Source organism: Anthonomus grandis, chromosome 6, assembly GCF_022605725.1.
Source record: "Anthonomus grandis grandis chromosome 6, icAntGran1.3, whole genome shotgun sequence".
Lineage (NCBI taxonomy): Eukaryota > Metazoa > Arthropoda > Insecta > Coleoptera > Curculionidae > Anthonomus > Anthonomus grandis.
The window spans coordinates 19,541,455-19,564,126 of NC_065551.1; the positions used below are offsets into that span (position 1 = coordinate 19,541,455).

The window sequence follows — 22,672 nt, forward strand, 5'->3', positions numbered from 1 at the left end:
GGTCTTCTCAGTTGCAACTGCGTGCTATGGTACTTTGAGCTCCTATACTACTTTTCTCTGTAGCATCTGGGTGCTAAGGTTGGATTTAAGGATTTTTAACCTATTTCAGGATAGGAAAGAGTAATTAGGCTTCGCGGAAAGGTTGCCAGTTATCTTTGGGCGGAGCCAGAGCCCGAGCCCCACTCCTCGCAGAGAAAACAAAGCCTGAGTGAGTCGGGCTAAACTAAAAGAACTGTTTTAGTCAGTATATTTGAATTTGGCGACTAATATCACATTACGCCTTTCCATGGCCGGTTCTCTTGGTCTCAGGAGAAATTCTCCTATTAGGGAGTTGTCCACACTTCTGACTTTTTCCTTGAACTTGGAATGTTTTTTTTAACTATGTATTCTTGTATTGTATCAGGTTTGCAGTCAGAGTGCAGATCAACATTCCTTACGAAGAAGGGTGCATTTGTGAACATCCTCAAACACTTATTCTGAAACACCTGAAGCTTCCTGATGTTCTTCTTCGTGGTATTCCAGAAAATGTTTGAGGCGTAAAGTAGTTAAGGACGTAGAACCTGTTTATAGACCATTAATTTATTAGTCAAATAGAGCTTACTGCTCCTGCAGAGAAAGGAGTAGAGCGCATAAATGGTTCCGTTGCATGAATTAATTTGCTTTATAACGTGCGTTTTGAAGTTATTCTTTTTGTCGAAATATACTCCTAGGTACTTTATCTCACCTTTCAACCAAATTTGGGATGTTGCTGTCATACTTTTTTGTTATTAGAATGGCCTCTGTTTTCTTACTATTTATTTTGATTTCCCAGTTGTTTGCCCACTCTATATAATTTTATCTAGATGACTCTGCATGTACGCTGATATCTGGACTAAATTTTTACAGCTCGCAAAGACACGAGTGTCGTCCGCGAATAATGCGACTCGCGAATAGCGTGTGCTTTTTGGAATATCCGCTTGGTATATGTTGAATAAAATTGGTGCGAGCGGTGGCACACACACTCATCACAATAATGTACATACATATACATTAATACCACATTATTAAACGTCAGTAAAACGGACCACACACGGTACAATTTATCGTACATGTTGTACAATTCAAGTCGATTAGACCGTTGGAACGACTGTTGGATCATTAGTGGGGTTGTAGTTCGACGTGCTGTTCGACTAGATCGTGTTGTATGGAAGTATAGCTTGGCTAAAAATCTGTCGTACAACGCGGCAGTACATGCGACAAATCTGACCATTTGTGTGCTCGGTTCCAACAATCGCAACAATTTCATTTTTGTTTAATTGTTTGGGCACGTTTTACGTATTGCCTAGTTAAATTGGTAGATAAATATGAATAATGAAAGATTTTGGGCGGAATTTATTGAAATATATTAACTTGTATTCAAACTGGTTGTACGGCAGATCGTATCCATATGTGGCCAAAAATAGCATCAATCTATTGTTCAATTTCGTAGTACGACTTGTCCTACGTGTAGTATCGTGTGTGGCCCGTTAAAGACTTACAATGAACATGAAATGTGTCAAAATACACAAAGACGTATGCTATAGCGTGTCATTTGATCTTATATTTAAGCACATGACATTTATGCGTGGTGCGAGTTTGTGTTGGTGATGATTTTGTTGTATAGGAGTCACATATTCATTAATCAAAATTCATTATTCATATTATTATTCATCAATTCAACTCTATTGATTCTATTCTATCTGCTTCTATTGATTTATATAGTCCACTAGTTCGCTCTCAAATAACGTGTCTATTTTGACTTTTCGGCGCCTGTACGTAGCTCTCAAACAAAGTCCCGAATCACCTAAAGTACCTTCATCCCTGTTCTAGTTCTAATAATTACATTTAGAACTTTATCTCTAGTGTTATTCCCACCATAGACCTCTTCATGACTCGCTGACTCACTCTAATTTTTTCAGAACTCTCTTTAGTGAGTGTTGAAGTTTCTACAGCATACTTTTCTTTTTAAACATCGGTATATTGTTTTCAAATACTACCTTTATCGGTTATGCCTCACTTAATTTCACAGGTTTGGTTATCTCGGTTTATTCCCAGTTCGTGGCCTAAATATTTTTATAAGATGTTACATTCTCAATTTGTAGTCGACTCTGCAATCAGTTAGTGCATCAAATATTTTGTTTTGGTTCACTGAATTGAACGCTTTCTCGCATTTCATAAATATTAAAACCAATGGTTTGTTGTACCCTAATGTTTTTTTTTATGAGAGTTTTAATAACTAGTAAGTGGTCGTTTGTACCATAACCAGATCTTAAACCTGCTTGTTCTCTAGGTTGGGAGAAATCTAATTTCGGAGTTAATCGCCTTGTTACTATATTCATAAATAACTTGTACATGTGGGAGAGGAAACTGATTGGACGGTAATTTTTGAAGCGGGTCTTATGCATGATTATGATTATGGCATTGTTCCATGAAGTTGGGATTTGTCTGGTCTCTAAACATCTGTTAAATAGGACTTTGGGAGCATTTATTAATTTTTCCTCTACTGCATTAATATTTTATTAAATTTTTTTTGGATAACAATGCCTTCTTATGGTGGTATGTTGTTCTTTAGTACCTAGGTATTATAGATATACCCTGTGGTGCGTCGCCGAGCGGAGCATATTTCCCTTACGAAATCCCATGTAAATTTTAAGGGGGTCAATTATATTAAAATGTACAGGGAAGCCAATAATTGAGCCCCTCAAAATTTACATGGGATTTCCTATGTTCCGCTCGGCGACGCACCACCCGGTATGGATAGGCATTGTGCTGTATATTTTCATTTCTTTTCAGCTACTGTTTTAATCCCTTCCCAGGAATCACTATTACAGCAAAGTCAACATATTTCAACAGTTGAAATATGTAGTTGGATTATAGTACCATCGGCATACATAAATTAAAACTGAATATTTACAGTATTATACATTTTTAATGATTACATATTTCCTCTAAAAGGGCATCGCTAGACGAGCACGTCATGTCATAACAATAACAAAGACTTGTCACCTGTAACCCACAAAAAATTCACAAGTCTTGGTCAGTATATCTTTGGGAAAATGGATAATTTCTTTGATATATGTTAAGTTTGTTTTTGTATATTTAATATTAAAAGTGTGCTTACCTCCACTCTATATCCAGTAGGTGCTGTAAGCCCCAATTCCTTCAATGTGACCGCAACATCGGACGGTGTGCCATCTGTCCGTCGATTTACAAAAGCAATCGCATAAGAGAAGTAGTTTTGGAACAGTGGGGTTATTGGTCTTGACCATATTTCAATACCTTTATGCTAGAACAAAAAGAAAACTTAAAATATTGAACTTTAATTTGGAATCTTTAATTCTACCTTGTATATGCGCCGCCCTTGTATCCCCAAAGGATCCTGATCCACGGCAATTATTTTCCTATTTTGCAGTATGGCTTTGTACTCTGGCCTGATCGTTCTTAAGTCCACGGACATCAATAAAGGTGCGGCTAATATAGCCCATATGGCCATTTGGGTTTTGCTTTGCTCATAGCTCAGACCGAAATTTCCAATAATCAACTGCAAAAAATTAACATATCAGTTTACATTTGTATAATTATGCATTATTCAGGGCATTGTCATTTAACTTGGGTAGTAATTATGTTTTTTTTTATATTAGTCAGTCCCTATGAATATCTACACACGTTACTCAGGAATGCATAAAATTATAAAAATATTCTCTACTGAATATTTAATGGCGTTCCTAGAAACTGCTTAAAGGCCAAAAAGATAAAAAATTAATTATTAACCTATGTTCCTAAAACGTCTAGCGAGATTAAGAATGTTGACCTCTTTGTTTAATAGGAGCTATAAAAAATCTGCTGATGTTAGGTGTTGATTGTCACGGTCATGTTAACGCGGATGTAAATAATAATAAATTTGTGGAAGCACGTGTATGGAGCTTTAATATTGCTTAAAATGAAATATTTAATTAGATGAGCGATTTAGAAAATAGGACAGTTTTAATTAACAAAAAGTGTGTTTGTGGTCCTAAAATAGAGTTCAGAGGTTAATTTATCCTCCGCAAACATCACATAGCAACTTATGTAAAGTTTGACCTGAAAACGAAATTTTAAATGTCGGTTGGTTTCCTAAAAATTGATTTTAAGTGTTATATTTCATAATTATATCAGTATTCTTAGGAATCAGCAGTAAAAGTTTGATCTATAAACTACAATTTAAAAGTTGTGTGTCTGATTTAAAAATTTGTTTTAAAAGTGTTTTTTTTTTGGGATGAAGTCAGTTAAAAGTTTTAATATATTAAAAAATAAATCAATATGATAAAAATTATTCTAAAAAAATTAATCTCTGAAAAATGCCTGAAATAAAATAAGAAATTATTTCAGGTGCGTGAAAAACTTTAAAAAATTAATATCAGTGGCGCGATATACATGTAGGAAATGACATGAAGGAAATTTATGAAAAAATATTATCAAATTCCGGAAGTAAAATGAAATTCTTCTTTTTAATAAAATAAAAATAAGAATAAAAGTGACCAAGACATTTAAGAACAATCAATGCCTGGATAGACATAGGAAAAGACGTGGATTTATTGAAAAAATCATATCATTTGTCGGGAGTACCACTGCTGAAAATTCATTTCCAATGCCCTAAAGATAAAATTATTTATTTAGTTATTTACAGTTTACAAATACTATCAGTTAATTACATTTAAAGATACTAACAACAAAAGAGAAATATCCCCATACCAAACATAAAAAAATAAAATAAACAGAGTAGTTCTTTAAAATCTTATTTTTAAAACCAGTAAAAGACTCTTAGATGAACCAGTCAGAATTACCTAAGTGCACGTTATACAATTTAACTAGTTGGCCTGTTACTCCTCTAAACCCACAATTCGGCCCAGAGCTTCCGTTCATGAAAGAGAATTCTTTGTCGTGTAGCTCTAGTTGGGATTCTCAATAAAACCCTACGAAAAACAAAGGAGCTATGGATTTCACCATTTAACAATTTAAAGAGAAAAATGATGCATTGTTTCTTTGTCTTTGTAATGTTTGCAGACCGATTAACTGACGTCTAATATAAGTAAGTGACTGTTTTATACAGGAACCTAAATAGGTTTATAAAGTTTCAAAATTTTCACAATTTTTTTTTACAAGTTTCAAAAAATTTGCAGAACTTATCCTCAACTTTTTCCACACGGTCAATGTGTATATTATAAATGAAAGACTAGGTACAATTGTTTCTTAAAAAGTGCGAGCCAACCTAGTATATAATCATTTGACGGCCCTAATGTAACTTTACAATGCCTTCTAATAAAATCTAGCATAACTTACTTACTAAGCATACTCACCAATTTTATAAAAAATCTTCTTTGTATTCTAGGCACTTTTTAATTTGTTACCTACAGAAGTAAAATTGGCAAAATCACTAGTAAATTTTAAAACTAAAGTTAAAACACTGCTCTTCGGCGATGTTTTTTATAAGGTTGGAGAATTTTAAACCTTCCTAAATGTTATGAGTGTATACTGCATACCAAATATATGTTAACTTGTGTAATTTTATCAGTGTTAGAACTTTTTAATATTTATTGTTTTATATGTTATTTTATTTTCATTATAAGTATGTTCATATATTTTGATAAATTCCTAATAAGGAATACTTATACATTTACCATATGTATTGCTTTGTATAGCAATCGTGACGTGTCTATGCTATATTTCTAGTATTTAAAACAATAAATGATTTTTGACTTTTTACTTTTGACATTTCAAAACCTTTTATTGTAATGTTATCTGTATAGGCCTTAAAAGTCAATTGCTGGTCAAAAATTCCACTTAGATAATTCACTGTAGCAACATATTTTAAGGCACACTTGCTTAATACATTGTTATATTTATTATTATAACTTACTTATGACGAAATGCGATAACTTTATATTTAGAAAGTTTTCGTTGTACCATTTATTAAAATTCTCAATGCCCTGTTGTACTAAGGAACAGTCTTTATCACACTCAACTAAATAGTCTTAAAAAAAGAATTATACATCGTCAGCAGATAAAAGACACAATATTTAAATACAGATTCATTCACTTACAGAAACCAGCTGATTCTTCGTCATTCCAAAACTATACAGGTGGCATATCGCACGACGTCTCGAAAGTTGGCGAAAAATTTCTGGAACAGCGTTCTGCCGTGTATATAAGGAGCCGCATCGCCGATAGTTATCAGTTCAGTGAAGTAAAGTTCGAAATATTGCGGGATTTGTTGAGATTTGTTGCTTGTAAAGTCTGTAAGCGAAGTTATTAGAAAATTCTACCAACCTGGAAGCCAAATCGTTGGAAAATTCTACAAAGATGAAAGAAGGTTTAAAAAAGAATTGCCAGAAAATTCTGCCATAGTAAGAGAGGATTATGCCATTTTGGAAGAAAAGATTTTGCACAACAATTTCAATTTGAAAATGAAATTAAAAGAAGGAATCTGGAATAATCTTCGTTACTGATAAAGCAGATTCTCTCATGGGTGGAGGGCAAGGAAGAAGTTACAAATGTCTGGAGGAATAGCTGAAGTTATCCGTAGAAAGTTTGGAAACACTCAAGAGTTGCCTCGGTCTAACCCCAAAGTCGGGAAAGTAGTCAAGATAACCGATGAAGAGACTGTTAAAAATATCTTCTACCTGGTTACCAAAGAGGTGTCATACCAGAAGCCAACCTGTAAGGACCTAGTGGGACGCTTTGTGTTCTCTAAAGGAGGAGTTGCTTGCCGAGGATCTGAGAAGCGAAGCAATTCCCAAACTCGCATGCGGATTTGATAAACTGGACTGGATAATTGTTCGCAGCATGTCGCAGAAGTGGTCTTCAGGTCTACAGGTATGCAGATTCTGGTGTGCTCTTATACTCCCCAATGTCGTTCTCTGGACAAATCGATGATTGTTACTTCTACAAGAGGTCCAATTGCAAGACGGGAACCTTCTGCCGTTATCGACATCTACCTTTGGACTTTCTTTGGAATCATTTCAGGACGAAATGAGCTTAGGGAGGGGGCAGTGTCACGATATTGTAAACACCGAGAAACTAGCTAATTCCTTCCGTCGTTCTAAGGTTGGCGAAAATCTTTCGGAACAGCGTTCTGCCGAGTATATAAGGTGCCGTATCGCCGATAGTTATCAGTTCAGTGAATTAAAGTTCGGAATATTGGCGTGAGATTTAAATAGTTGTAAATAAATACAGTAAAAATTAATATTTCTAGTAGTTGTGAGTGATCATAGTGCAAGTGTGTAAATAAATGAGTTGACTTTTTTCGATTAATTTAATTTACACCTAACAAACCGGAAAAACGCTAAAATATAAAAGGAATAAAACTCGCCCAAGCTGCTGCGATCGCTCAAATTTCTCTTGAATTTCAATTCTTGGCAAAGAAATGATCTAAGTCTAAAGGTTTAAATTCTTGTCAATAATAATAAAAAAAGTTTTTAAAATATACTTAAATATTAATTTCAAATTTTTATACTCGTCAACAAACTCAGTACACACCAAAGGATTTAATATAAAGTTGTACATATATATTGAATTTTATTAGGCTTAAATGCTGAAATGATAAGTTTTATAATTAATACTTCAAATAAAGTTTTTTTAATAGTAATTAATTTAATCAAACTATATTTTATTAGTTTGTTTCAAGATTAGGTATAAAAAAAATAAGTGTAAAAGTCAGTATTTTATATTCGTATTTTATTAACATCTAATATTCGCTGTCAGCATTGTTAGAGATATTTGGTAGCTGTACAGCATAGCTAAACATCCAAACCGTATCAATTGAATTGTATAAGATTAACAAGTTGTACATATTCAGCTTTGTGGACTGACGATTGCACAACATTCGATTCGTCGGGAATATCCAAATCAAAATATTGATATATGATCCCGACAGTATCATGAAGCGTATGCTTGCTACTTTTTGTTTCCACGAACCGATCGAAATTATCGTAAGCAACACTAGTGCAGAGATGTGGAGATTTTTTTATTGTTTCAGTGCACACATTTTATTTTTCAAGTGAAGTGTACGTAGGTTCTGTTTCTAGATAGGTTAGACTGCTGGTCAAGCTTTTTAAAACTACTCCTAGAATAATATGTGTCAACATTTTAACCTTTCCATTATGTACACTGGATATTTTCAGACACTGCTGTTTCTCCTGTTAGTAAATCTTTTGCTAATATTCTTTTAGGTAATTTCTTTTTCAATTTGCATAATTCATTTTCTTAACAGTAAAGCAGCTTTTAATAAAATGTTTTCATCTTTTATATGTTTAACTAATTCTTCATCAATGCTTAGTACACTTTTTGGATTTAGTATTTTTTTATTTTGCAGGGACAGAAAATTTGTTTCTTTACCGAATTCTTTAACTATTTTCATTTCTATTACATTTGGTGTAAAATTCTCTGTCTTTCCTGCTGCATATTCATCATCATCTTTTTCAAGCAACTGCATATAATACTTATGAAGATTGAAAAATAGTTTTACGTTGTTTAGAAGAAATCTAAAGATATTAAAAATATCATCAATCAAGATTGACTCCAGAATTTTGAAAAAAATGGAAAGAAAGGAGACCCCTATAGTTTTCAATATCCGTTGAGCTATCAGTGAGCTGAAGAGGTCTAACCAACACAGTAGAACAACTCTTATTAAATAAAGTTGAAACTCCACCAAACCCTGAACCTTTATTTACATCTAATGAGTTTCAGGAGTCCTACTTATTCTTTTATATTCCACTGACTTTGTTATGCCTTTAACCTTGCGTAGACCGTTATCGTAAGTCCAAAATTATTTTATATTTTCGGGTATTACTTGCTCCGTTTGTGACAAACATTAGGTACCATAAATCTATAAGGTACTTCGTCTCTAGCCTAACAGCAGAATAATCATTGTAGTCATCTTGTAGACCAAATTTTTTATATTATTGATGAACCATATTTAATTCCAATCTTGTTTTTGAGTTCCCAACTGTATCTTGCTGGATGCTTCTTATTCGGCATGTATTCAGCATTCTCTGCTACTTATTTGGCACAAACTTACTAATCACAAGGGATATTTGCTAATAAAATCTGTCACCAATATATCCTGACGTAAAACCTAGTCCCAATCAAAGGATGCAAAATATTTATTAATCGCTTTGCAATTTGCACGTTCAAATAGATAAATTGTAGTATCAGGCATATTTCTATAAATTGTGGCAACACAACAGTGTCAAATAAGTTTAAAACCCTCAAGATTTAATTTACTCGCTGCCCAATAATAATTTTAATTCTCTAAATTTTTATAATAAAATTTAAATAACTAAAAACTTAGGAGGATCACAGAAAATTTTAATATGACATAAGGATACATAAAAGAAAAACTGAAAAAATCAGTATTTTACTCAATTTTTTGCTAATATTCGCTTCTCCGTTTAAGTCTTTAAGTCAAATTGTCACAAATAGGGATAATTTCGTCTGATTTTTTATAAACTCAAATATATATAAATACTCTTCTTTATTCGAAAGTCCATGCGTCGCCGTTGGCAAAAATCCCATGACCGCTTATCCAGTAAATCGATCAAATTTAAAAAATTGCCTTTTTGACCCAAAAGTAAATTAATGTAAAAATAAATTGAATTTAAAATTTGGTTATATTGGAAGGAGTCATAAAAAAAAACATAAAACTCTTTCATACTTATACGAACGTTTCTTCAGGTCCTTGATTATGTCCCTTGAATGTTCTTCAACAATTCCAAAGATGTCTCACAGTAATAAAGGCGAAAAAATTTAATAAGGAAATTTGGTAAATAAACAACTTGTTAGTTTGCATCAGTATTGTTTAAATCCAACATAATTTCTTAAAGAAATAACCGAAAAAGGTCTCGTTACGGTCATACAAGGAAGTTGGAGAAAGAAAATCGTTAATATAGAATACCTTAAGGCGGGCACAAGTGTTGAAACAAGATTACCTTGTAACAAATAAATGGCGCTTTTATTCAAGAAAAGGAACGTTTATTTAACTGAAATGAATCGGGTTTTTGTAACGTACAATCCTTTATAAGAGCGATCCAACTTACTAATGGTGAAAACCAACCGCTTCGGCGAGTTAACTAATGTACTGTGTAATCGTGAATATTTTTACGAATTCCGCATCTTTGTACTTATATGGTTAAGAATTCGCTTTTCTTTTTTAAGTCGTTTTTCTTTAGCTTATAGACCAGTTTTTGATATATGCTGTCACATGTGTTGACTTATAGCTTTTCACTTTATAATCGTTTTTTTAACAAGCAATTGATCTGTTATAGATTTCTAAAATAATAATAAATTTTAATAAAATATCCCATCAACGTTCTAGGAAGGTTTGAATAGTGTGGTGTATGTTTTGAGAATGTTTCAGTTAATATTTATGTTTTATTGGTGACATATTTGATTGTGATTTATTATATTAATATATACTTATTAAATAATAGTATGTTAATTAAATTTTATGTTTTTTTTTTCTTAAGGGTTATTAATAAAGGATCTGTTTTAGTAAGTGAATTAATTAAAACTACAATCGTAAAATTCGGACAAAGAGTAGAAAGGGTAGTATGACAACATAGACTTTAAAGCTCTTTTAAATACTGGCAATGTTTAATAGTTCCAACATTTCCAGGCAATTCATTATAAATGTATGGAAACGTATCGAAAGGTCCATCCCGTATAGGCGACAGTCTGGCAAAAAGAATATAACATTTTATTTGCATTTCTAGTACTATATTCTAGAAGTTCAACTAAATGTTATATTCTAGTACTAATTATGTTACAAGATTACGAGAGCTTATAAAAACTTCACAAGGTTGGAATATTTTCTTTTTTAAACGTATCACGATAAGACGTCCTAAATGGAAGTCTAAACGTCGACCGAATAATGCGTTTTTGACATGTTAGTGCTCTCTTAAGTAAGAATTCTCCCAAGCAGTCAAACCATGGGAAAGGATTAAATGAACTGCAGCATAGTAAAATGTTTTTGAGATGAAGAAATCACTAGAATCTCTCAACTTCAAAATGGCAAAATGGCTTCGAAAGAACCTGCTGCACACTGACTACCTGGTGATACCAAGACAAATGGCTGTCAAGAATAATTTCTATAAATTATGAAGTTGGACTGGATTAAGTTGTAAGAACTATCTCTCAGAAGTTAGCTCCTATCCCTAGTGGCTCGAATTGTGGTGAAGCAAAGACCATTTTTCTGACACCAGGATGAAATTTGAGCTATGCATTTGCTGGCCAGTGAATAGACTTTTTCATAGTCTTGACTAGCCACTATGGCTGAGGGGTCGTTTGCAAAAAGGCTTACATAGCAGTCTTCAACAAAAAGAGGCAAATCATTTATGAATAGTAGGAAGAGGATGGGTCCCAGAACACTGCCCAATCAGAGAGAGCAGTCTGACCGCCATCCTTCAGCTTCACTGTCCGAATCCTACCAGACAAATATGTTTTCAGCCATTCCAACAGTGCCTCTGACACCATAATGAGCCACTCTATTTAATAGCACTGTGTGGTATTTATTGTGTCAAAAGCTTTGGTAGAGTCAAAAAAGATTTCAACAGACTTCACTTTGGACTCAAGACTTAAAATTCTGGTGATTAGGGATAATATGGCATCTGATGTAAAAAGACCGACTCTGAATCCATAGTAGTGATAAAGCAAAATATTAGAAGCATCCAGAAAGGCTACAAGCCGTTTTTTAAATGACTTTTTAAAACCTTTAAAAAATACAGATAACAAAGCAATAGGTCTGTAATTTTTAACAAGAGAGGCCTCGCTCTTCTTATAAAGCGGTATTATGATAGTTTTTTTGGAAAATACCTATATTGAAATGATAAGTTAATAAGATAGTTTAAAGCAGAAAGGATACCAGCAATACACTTTGACAATAAAGAACAAGCAATGTTAACACCACAAGACTTTTTGATGGAGGCAGATTTGATAATGTCAAGCACTTCGTTATCAGTAAGACTGACTGTCTAGCATGTCATACGTGTGTTTTTAGGGACCTGAAAACGGGAGATTAGGGGAAGTTTTCTGTTAGTTTGATTACTGAGTTCACAAAGAAATTTTTAAAGTCGTTTGCGATGTTCGTATTTCAAGTTGTAGTAACCTTTTCAGGAATACCCCTTCTCTTCCAAGTGTAGAAATTGCTTGTTGATTGTTTATGATATTCCATGAGTAATTCCATAACATATAATTTAGAAAACTGCCATTGTACAACCTCTTCCTAAGGCAGCTAATATTTCATCATTGCATAAACTTAGACCTATAAGTATTTTGCTAGTTCTTGAAAAATTTACGAAATTCTTGTTTTTGAGATGATTCTCGAGTGCATGGGGCCTAAACATATGCTATCACATGTTCAGTCATGCTTTAGGATAGGCCATGGCATTGCAACAGCTCTCAGTAAAGTCAGTTCTGACATAAGTAGAATCATGGTTTCCTGTCTTGTTCTCCTCGACTAAAGTAAAACTGTTGACCTAGTAAATCGTGACCTGCTGATTGCCAAATTGCACAACTTTGGTTTCTCCTCTGAAGCAAGTGGCAAGCAGGATATTTGGCAGGGAGAAGGCATATTGTCGATAGGGATGGAACTAGAGCCAATTCTTATAATATTCTAAATTATGTACAACATGGAAGTATTCTTGGATTTCTTCTATTTGTATTATATACCTCTGATCTCCCTTCTCAGGTATGCTCTTGCTCTGTTCATCTCTACGCTGATGATACTTAATTTCTACCTTATTAATGATGATTTGGAGAGAATTTCTTTATGGTTTGGAACACATGATGTTTTGTCAAATGCATATTTGATCATTGGATCAGACTAGGGAAACATTTTACTCATTTTATTTTATTATTCTGAATATTAATAATGCTGAGTCGGTTTTAAATTGATTTTTTATTTTGATATGTCCCATATACAGGGTGGCCATTTGAAAACGAAACAGAGCCTATTTTGGGTCCCTCAGAACATTTGCGAAAAAATCCTTGGACCCGTCAATTTTTGATTCAAGGGGGAAACATTTTTTTGCTAGTTTCGCCCCCCTGAGGGCAAAGCCCTGGCGGGGGTGACAAGGGCCCCCAAAATTTTAAATGGAACGGGGGGTCGAGTGATACCTTATTTTGAAGGTATTTTTATGTGGATTATAACCCTAAAGTTTTAAATCGTTACTATTTGCCTAGTCGATACAGGGGCTAATAAAAGTTACAAAAAAATGTTAAAAAGTATAATTTTAAATAAAGGGCTTAAAGATAAAATCAATCAAGTAAATGTCCAAAATATTGGCCTTCGACCTCCATACAATAATACAGGTTTTGTTCAAACCTTTCCCGTACATTTTGCAAAATTTCTGGGGTGATTTGACGACATTCATCAATTATTCTTTGTCGCAAATGGTCTAGCGATGTTGGCTGACTACCATAAATTTTAGTTTTTAAATGGCCCCTTAAAAAAAATTTAACTGGCTTAAGTCCGGGGAACGAGGAGGCCATTCAATAGCTCCTCTTCTTCCAATCCATTGTCCTGGAAACGTTTGGTCCAAATATTGACGAACCCTTGCAGCATAGTGGGCTGGCGCCCCATCTTGCTGAAATACTAGACGATTTTCCAAGTACTCGTTGTTATTTCTCCTATCTCTTATCTCCACTAATGCTGGATGAACTGTATTTTCTAATAACTCCAGGTACATCTTTCCTGTTAAATTGCCAGGTAAAAAAAAGGGGCCTACGATATGTTTATCAAAAATGCCAGCCCAAACATTTAATTTTTCAGGATGTTGTGTATGCACCTCACGAAATATTCTGGGATTTGAATCAGCCCTATAGCGACAGTTGTGACGATTCACAGTACCGTTTAGGAAAAAGGAGCATTCGTCAGAAAAACATACATTAAATAGAAAGTTTGGATCATTGGCGGCTTGTTCAGATATAGTTTCACAAAATTGTACTCGCCTATCAAAATCGTCTTCGTTTAGTTGTTGTACGAGATGCATTTTGTACGGATGAAACTTGTTTTTTTTTAATATCTTCTGAATGCTGCTTCTCTTAATACCAGACACGGTTGATAACTACCTTGTGCTCAGTGTAGGATCCTGCACAATATGGCCTAAAATAGCTACTTCTGAAGCTTCATTCACCACTGGATTATCCATTTCGCGATTTTTATTAGCCACAGACCCAGTTTCCCTAAATTTTTGAACCAATTCAAAAATGTATTTGCGATGGACCTATCGATTAGGGTGTTGTAGTGTGTTAAAGAGCTGGGCAGTTCTATTAGCATTTTCATTGTTCGCAAAGAAAAGAGAATTTATTTCAACTCTTTCAGCAAGTAAATAAACCATTATCACACTCAATGTTGTAACTAACTAACTTTAAAGAGCTATTTGTTTGACACACTATGATCTGACAGCAGTAATTGACAACCACTATTAAACTTCAAAATGTTGCTATAATAACAGTCTCAACAATAACCAAGAGTTCGCTTGCAGAATTGGCATAGATACCTACGGGTATTAAAAAAAAACAACAGAAAGTACGGTTCACAATGTAGGAGAACAAAATTTTTTGTATTTATTTAACTGCTAAATTTACAAGCATTTTTTTTCATAAAAAATGTTGACATGTTTTTGTAACTTTTATTAGCCCCTGTATCGACTAGGCAAATAGTAACGATTTAAAACTTTAGGGTTATAATCCAAATAAAAATACCTTCAAAATAAGGTATCACTCGACCCCCCGTTCCATTTAAAATTTTGGGGGCCCTTATCACTCCCGCTAGGGCTTTGCCCTCAGGGGGGCGAAACTAGCAAAAAAATGGTTTCCCCTTGAATCAAAAATTGACGGGTCCGAGCATTTTGTCGCAAATGTTCTGAGGGACCCAAAATAGGCTCTGTTTTGTTTTCAAATGGCCACCCTATATTGTATGCTGTGTTTTTGATACCTGGCATATTGTATTTTCATGTGTTTATAGTAATTGTTAGTGTTACAAATTGTAGAATATGGTATAAAATAGTATATTTTGTTTGTTGCGGTGAGGTTTAATGGAAAAAGCACCCTGCGAATAACACCTGTTGTATGTACACATATGTACACTTTATGATATTTGCAATAAATATTTTTCTTCTCTCTTTCTCTCCTATTCATTGTTTCGTTTGGGGGCATTGCGTACACTAGGTTGAACGAAACAGCGAAGGCCATTCAAATAAAAACTTCGAATGTCGAAAACATTCAAATTCCAGGACATGATCTCTTATATAACGAAAGTACCATAAACAAATATGATGTCTTCTTTCTATATGTTAAGAATAATATACTTAGGGAATGTAAAATAATTACTGTAAGAAATGCAATATTTGTTAGAGCCATAATAAAAATAGCAAAAATGTAGGGTTAATAGGGCACTATCGGCATGCGTAATTAGATAAAAATAACTTTATATCTCAGTTAGGTGACCTATTTGTAAAATGCATCACAAAGTTTTTTTATATTGAAATTTCTTTAGGAGATATAAACATTAATATAATCCAAACAAATAAAATTGAAGTAGTACAATATTTAAATGTGTTAAATGGAGTTGGGTAAATAAATCTGTGTTATAAATAAACCTACAAGAGCACAAAATGGCCAACAACCGTCATGCATTGACCACTATAAGACATGCAGAGAACACTGCTGTATGTACAGTGGCTCGAGAGTTGTGTACAGTGGAATTTCTGGCCATTTTCCTATCCTATTAAATATTAATTTAAAATCGTCAGACTTACCTAACAATCATGTTACCAAAAGGTTAAACTATAAAAAAAACTTAGCTTGTTTATTAAAGAGGAAAATTGATTGGATGTTTTGCAATGTATAGATGTGGATCATTATGCTAATCTTTTAGTGAATAAAATTAAAAACAACATTCACTTTGCGACAGAAGAAAAATATATTAAGAGTAAGAAAAGATAATTAAAACCATAAATAAGACAGGGACTTTTGACTTCTATTAGGCAACACGATAAACTAAAGAAAATAAACACAATTCAAAAAACAGAGGAAGCATTTAAAAACTTCAAAATATACAGAGGTCGGCTTAGTAACCTAATGAAACTAACAAAAATAATTATTATTCTGGAAAAATTGAATTATCAAAGGAAAACATTAAACAAACACGGAAAATCATAAATGAGGCAACCAATGAAAAGGAAAAAAACCTTCAAAACAGCTACAAGCTGATTGATAACGAGGGCAGAACTTTAATAGTAAAGAGGTGGCAGATGCTTGTAATTATTATTTTAGTAATGTAGGTAAAAATATGGCCAAAGAAATAAAAAATACAAAACAAATTAAATTTAAATGAAATAAAAACAATATGAAAAAATCTATGTACCTCAAATCTATCAAGAAAAATGAATTTATACTTCAAATAAAATCGCTAAAAAATAGGGCAGCTCCAGGTAATGATGGTATACTCCTATACATAAGTCAGGAATGAAAGAGGTCTTAAATAACTATCGACCTATAGTACTAACTAGCAGCCTCTCAAAAGTGATAGAAGTGCATTAAACTTAGGCTGAATGAATATCTAAATGTAAATAGAATAATATTAGACCAACAATTTGGGCTTAAACAGAATTTTAGCAGTGAGGATGCGGTTGCATGTAAAATTAATTATTTAACAAATTATATAAACCAAAATTTTGTGTAGGGAGGTAAATGTATTGGAGCATTTCTTGATCTAGGGAAACCGTTTGACACTGTGACACACCATATTCTTCTTGAAAAATTAGAGCAAATTGGTGTACATGGAATTGTACTGAAACTTTTTCAGTCTTACCTAGGAAATAGAACTCAAAGCGTTAAAATCAACAATTCAATGAGCATATACAAGTAGGTCGAATAGGGTGTGCCACATTGGACAATGCTTGGCCCTGTACTATTTACAATTTATATAAATGGGTTATTTGGGATAATTAAAGAGGAATAGAGACAGTTAGTGTATTTTGCTGATGACACAGCACTGATTGTTACAGGCAAGACTTGGCTTGAAGCAAAAATAAAGGCCGAAGCTGCACTTAAACATATAAAAGGCTGGTTTAATCAGTACTGTCTAATACTAAATGCCAGAAAGTCAGTCTTCCTGAACTTCAACTGGCAAGACAAGTTCATCCCAAGTCACAAAGTTAAAAATTCATCAGTATGAATGCCAAGATACTGGTCAGTGCCCATGTCAACTTGAAATTGTTTCTGTTGATGAATCCAAGTACCTTGGAGTGATACTGGACTTTAATGGCAGGCACATGTTCAGTATACATCAAACAAAATAAAAAAAATTAATGTACAAGTTTTATTAGTTGCGCAAGTTTATGAAGTTAAAAATTCTACAAATGGTGTATTCTACTGCTGTTTAGTATATACTGAACTATTGCATTTTGGCATGGGGGGCTTGTTGTCAATATGTGTTAGAGCTATTAATTATTACTTAAAAATACTTACTAAGGATCATTCATAATAAAAATAAGAATGATCCTTAGTAAGTATTTTTAAGTAATAACTAAGATGTACTCTTCAATCTTATTTAAAAATGCAGAAGTGTTGACAGTAAAGCATATTTATATTAAGTCTATAGTTAGGTTTATCTCAAAAACAAGAATATACCTAAACTTAAATTATGGACTCTTAACACGGCAAGTAAACATGGCAGTAGTCCCAAATGCAAGACTTACAAAATGTCAAAGAAGCCTTTAATATACAGTGCCAAAGATTTTTAATATATTGCCAAATGAACTAAAAATTGCTCCTTATAAAAAAATTTAAAAAAAATTAAACATATTGGTTGATCGTTATTAATATTGTATGTAATATATAAACATATTTATTGATTGTTCTATTGTATTATAATCATCAAAATAACACATTTTGTGAAAAAAATAGGTTATTAAAATTTGTTATATTGTAAAAATCATATATATATTAAAGTAATTAGATATTATTATACACACACAGATCTATGCTCCTTTGTGTATAATATACATTTGATTTATAGCTTATAGATGTATTATTTTAATGAATGAATAAAGAAATTAAAAAAAAAGAAATACTCATCGTACCACTGACACATTAGCCATTGGCTAAAAATCCACCATATGGCAAATACTTTTAAATACAAATTTCTGATTCTCTATTATACAATACCCATGAACAAAAAAACGGTTTAGTCAATTTTTAATTAAAAATCCATCCGGTCTAATCGAAAACAACAAAAAGCTTTTCATCAGGCATTGATTCACGCTATTTCCTTCCTTTATTAAGTAAAAGTTTTCTGACGCAGTAATGCGGGTGAAATGTAACCAAATTACCTCTTATATGCACTTAAAGCTTTTGAACGATAAAAACTCATAAACATGTCCATGAGATTACACAAAATTGCCTTTTTTGGTAAACAGCTGAAGAAAAGAAACCTGACCTACCTAATTTTTATAGATAATCATGTTGATAAGAGAGGAAGTGATGGTAAATAAAGCAAAAATAAATATGGTTTAATATTTAAATTTTATGTAATAAAACTGGTATAAAAGATATAACTTTCTACTAACATCTTGCATGTTCGTACACCATAAAGTGGGTGTGTTCCTCATTGGGTACTTATTGAATGCCATATTTATATATGTAAATAATTTCCTATTGATCCGCCAATATGGGTGATTTGCGATATTTTTTAAAACAATATAAAAATGATACTTCCAAATTATTTAGAGCAGCATTGTTGTCCAAATTTTAAAAATTTGTCATAGTAAATTAGACATATTCTATACGAAAGGCAGTTTTCACCGCCATTGTTACTTTAATCGTATAATATTGAGCATAACGTACATAATATGGAAATTTGTACGTTCAATGCCATACAGATGATTATCTTTACGCTTATGAATTTCCATTTTTTAAATTGTGCGACCCATTTTTAAAAAATGTTACATGTCGTGACTGGAAACAATTATTTATCTCCTTATTATTGATTACTTTATAAACTATAAAATCAACACTATTTAAATAAATAATTAGGATAATTTCATCTTAAAGTTATGTAAAACTAGCACCTTCATACACAAAGCAAACACCTTATTAAAAATATATTATAAAATTGGCTTGTGGCATGAAACAAGATCGACAGATTATACACGAAACAATGGCAGATATAATTAATTGTTTCTTAATCGTAATTATGATTAACAGTGGGTGAAATCATATGCATTAATATTCTTATGTAAGAGATTTAAGTAGGTGGAGAAGCTGGTGAGGTTCAGCGAATTGAAAATTGCGGAAATGTTATTAACTTCTTGGACAAGGTTGGCCAGCTTGGACTAAATGTGCTTTTAAGTACTCAGTTTTGGTGAAAAAATAGGATTATTAAAAGTTTTTCTTAAACTAACATTTTTGATGCTAAAGGAACCATTGTTATAGTCATTCAGATATGAATTTCTGTAATGCTCGGTTAGGCACCATTTTTATGGTAACTTTAATCATTCATCTTCGGATGGATTCTAATGGTTTGAGTGATAGTAAATAGTTATTTTAATGCCCTAAGGATGGTATTATATCGTGGTATCGATTATTATTTTTTCTATATTATTGGTTAACATTTTATTTTGTTGTGGAAAATGCAATGTTTTATGGGAATTAAACGGTTTTTTCCAAAAAAAAAATTTTTGGTTTATAAATAAACATGTTATTTAGTTGTGAATAAGACAATTTTAAGGAAGTATTCAAAGTAATTTATTAGTATTAGCAAACAAAAGAAACTATTTAAATTTAAATCAGCTAATCACTAAAATCATTTTTGTGTGTGTGTATAATGTGACCGTAAAGCATGTCCTGTTTGTTGTCGATTTTTAAGGCCTGATGATGCTTTTAATATGAGCGAAACACGTGTAACCTATTGTTAGAATTAATAAATACTTTTGAGTCTGAGACTTTGTGTCCCTTTAGATTACTAAATCTAGGTCTCTTTGAAAAAATGGACGACTTCTTTCAATTTAATCACTTTCAGTTCCCTTGCAATTATTTTTTTCATTTTTTTAGGTTTTCTTAAATTTCCATAAAATATATTGTATAAAATAGTTTGTATTCTATTCCAATTGATGAAGGAGCTTCTTTAAATAGGGAATTCAAAACGTCATACTTTTCTTTTGATATTGTTAAGACAGACGCATATAAAGACTTGAGTTCTACTGAGTACCCTTGCTTCTTGCTCATTTTATACAATCAAGGCTTTTAAATTTTTAATAAATAAAACAAAGTACTTGTATTCAGCGTATAATAAATTAAAAAATTGCTGCCTAGCGCTTTCGGCCGTAGGCGATCATCAGGGCTTAAGACATAGTCAAAGCAATTTTTTACATAGTGTCGTTGCTTTGACAATGTCTTAATCCCTGATGATCATCAGGGCTTAAGACGGCTGAAAGCGCTAGGCAGCAAATTTTTAATTTATTATAAGCTAAATGTAAGTAGTGTGTTTATTTTATTAACCACACACAGCATTCAACTGATACACTCAATTTAAACTCTTCATCCTTGAATGAGTCTTTAAACTTTATAACGAATATATTTTCTTTAGAAAAGTAAAGCCAACAGATTTTTTTGCTAGCTTACTGATTCACCCTTTAAGTTCTCTTTGCGAATGGTCATGTTACTATCCACGTATGATATTTAATCTATGTCTAATATAGCATTTTCTTCTTGCACTACGAGCAATTGTCTTCCAGTCCGCTGTCCAATTTCGCACTCGTTGCTGCTGTGTTGTTATTGCTGAACACATAGAATCACATTCCATTTCACTATGACCGACAACCATAAACTTTACATCAATGATATGCAAATTAGATAAATCTTGTACTGCAGTTAACCAAATTTATTTAGATTTTGACTGCCACAACTAAAGCACGAAATATGCGAAATTTCTGCAGGAAGAGACTGGAAACATCTGTATAAACATGTTGTAATTTTACAATTTCCTCTTTTGCCGTCAATAACATTAAAGGACTTAAAATGCTGTTTACAAAATAGGGCATTATTTGTCGGATCAGTTTGAGCTAATAAAACTTGCTGAAGATCATAATTACAGCTTACAAAATGTTGACCTGCTACTGCGTCCTGGGCGCCTTGCTTATCGTTTCTTTTCTCCTGTCGTGCTTGACTTTTTGCTAGCAGATGACTTTGCTGCTTTTCTTCCAATTGATTTTTACTTACACAGGTTTTGTACGACATAGACCTTTTTTTGGGTCCTAATCCTAATAATGGTAAAATCCTAAATTTCATTCTTCGTTAAAAATCTTCGGATATGTAGGTGATTTAGCCAGTTCCAAGTTCTGTTCCAATACTAATACCTTACTATACATTTCGTATAATACATTTTTGTTAAAGGAGGGATCCAGATACTTCTTTTTTGAGTCTGAATAATAATAATTTTCTAAAGTTTTAACTGTCTGGAATAGTCACTTGAGTTCCAATTAAGTAAAGTCAACTTTCCAGGCATTTGAGGTAATTTTGAAGTAATTGAAGTAATTTTTTCGTCTATCCAGGCAGTTAAAACTATTGACAGTTATTTCTTGGCACTTTCATGCAGTTGGTAGCATCAACTTTTTCCAGGACATTGTTTACTCAACGTTTCCAAAACTAAAATGTTGTCCTATAAAAATACCTTGCAATTTTTTGTACTTGGTAACGCAACAATTGACGAAGTTGATTCTGTAAAGTTTTTTGGGCTAACTGTTGACAACTCGTTAAAATGGGACACACATATTGACTCTTTATCAAGAAAATTAAGTTCCGCTTGTTTTGCGTTAAGATCAATTTCTAAGGCCTGTCTACTTCTAGAACAGTTTATTTTGCCCTTTTTGAATCGCACCTTTGATACGCCCTTCCATTCTGGGGTACAGGTAGTGCAACTCAATTTGACCGTATTTTTAGACTACAAAAGAAAGCTTTACGTTATACACTGAGACTTAAATACAAAAGTCATTGCCAGCATTCAAAAAATTTCAAATATTAACTCTTCCATCTTTATTCATATTTGAGTCCGTTTGTCTAATACGCAAACACGGTTCAGCATCTGACAGGCCTTCCCATAGTTATCCACTTAGAAACATGGAACATGATCTATACCTGCCTACCCCACATTTAGAGTTGGTCAAAAGTTCCATATTATATAATGCAAAAAAAATGCACAATCATCTGTCATTGGAAATTAAATCCATCGCATCTTTCTTTGCATTTCGTAAAGCATTAAAAGCATTCTTACTGGAGAGAGCTTTTTACACACTTAACGATTTTTTTTTTGTAATCATTGATTTAAAATTTCGCACTAGCTGATTATGTATTTTTACTATCTGTACATGTTTAGGTATACTGCTTTGTGTAGCTATTTTAGGATTTTTTATAATTTTTTACTTTTTTAAACATTTTTTACATTTTTTTTTAACATAGAGAGATTTTTTAATGATTTTTTTTTGACATTGTATACATTAAATTGTATATTTTATAATAATATTTTTGACTACTTACAATTTTTAAATTGTATTAATCTGTATATATTGTAGATATTCTATTCTATTCTATTTATTTATTTATTTTTTTTTTAAATTTT

General features: G+C 32.5%; 1 protein-coding gene across 1 annotated transcript in view; it reads right to left on the reverse strand.

The window, feature by feature from the left end:
- LOC126737000 (alpha-N-acetylgalactosaminidase) overlaps positions 1-22,672 on the reverse strand; it is a 48,618-nt gene that overhangs the window by 4,477 nt on the left and 21,469 nt on the right. The window contains exons 5-6 of the mRNA XM_050441662.1: positions 3,362-3,559; positions 3,140-3,304 (exon numbers count right to left, since the gene is read on the reverse strand). Coding sequence (XP_050297619.1) covers positions 3,140-3,304; positions 3,362-3,559 — 363 coding nt within the window. The remainder of the gene's footprint in view (positions 1-3,139; positions 3,305-3,361; positions 3,560-22,672) is intronic.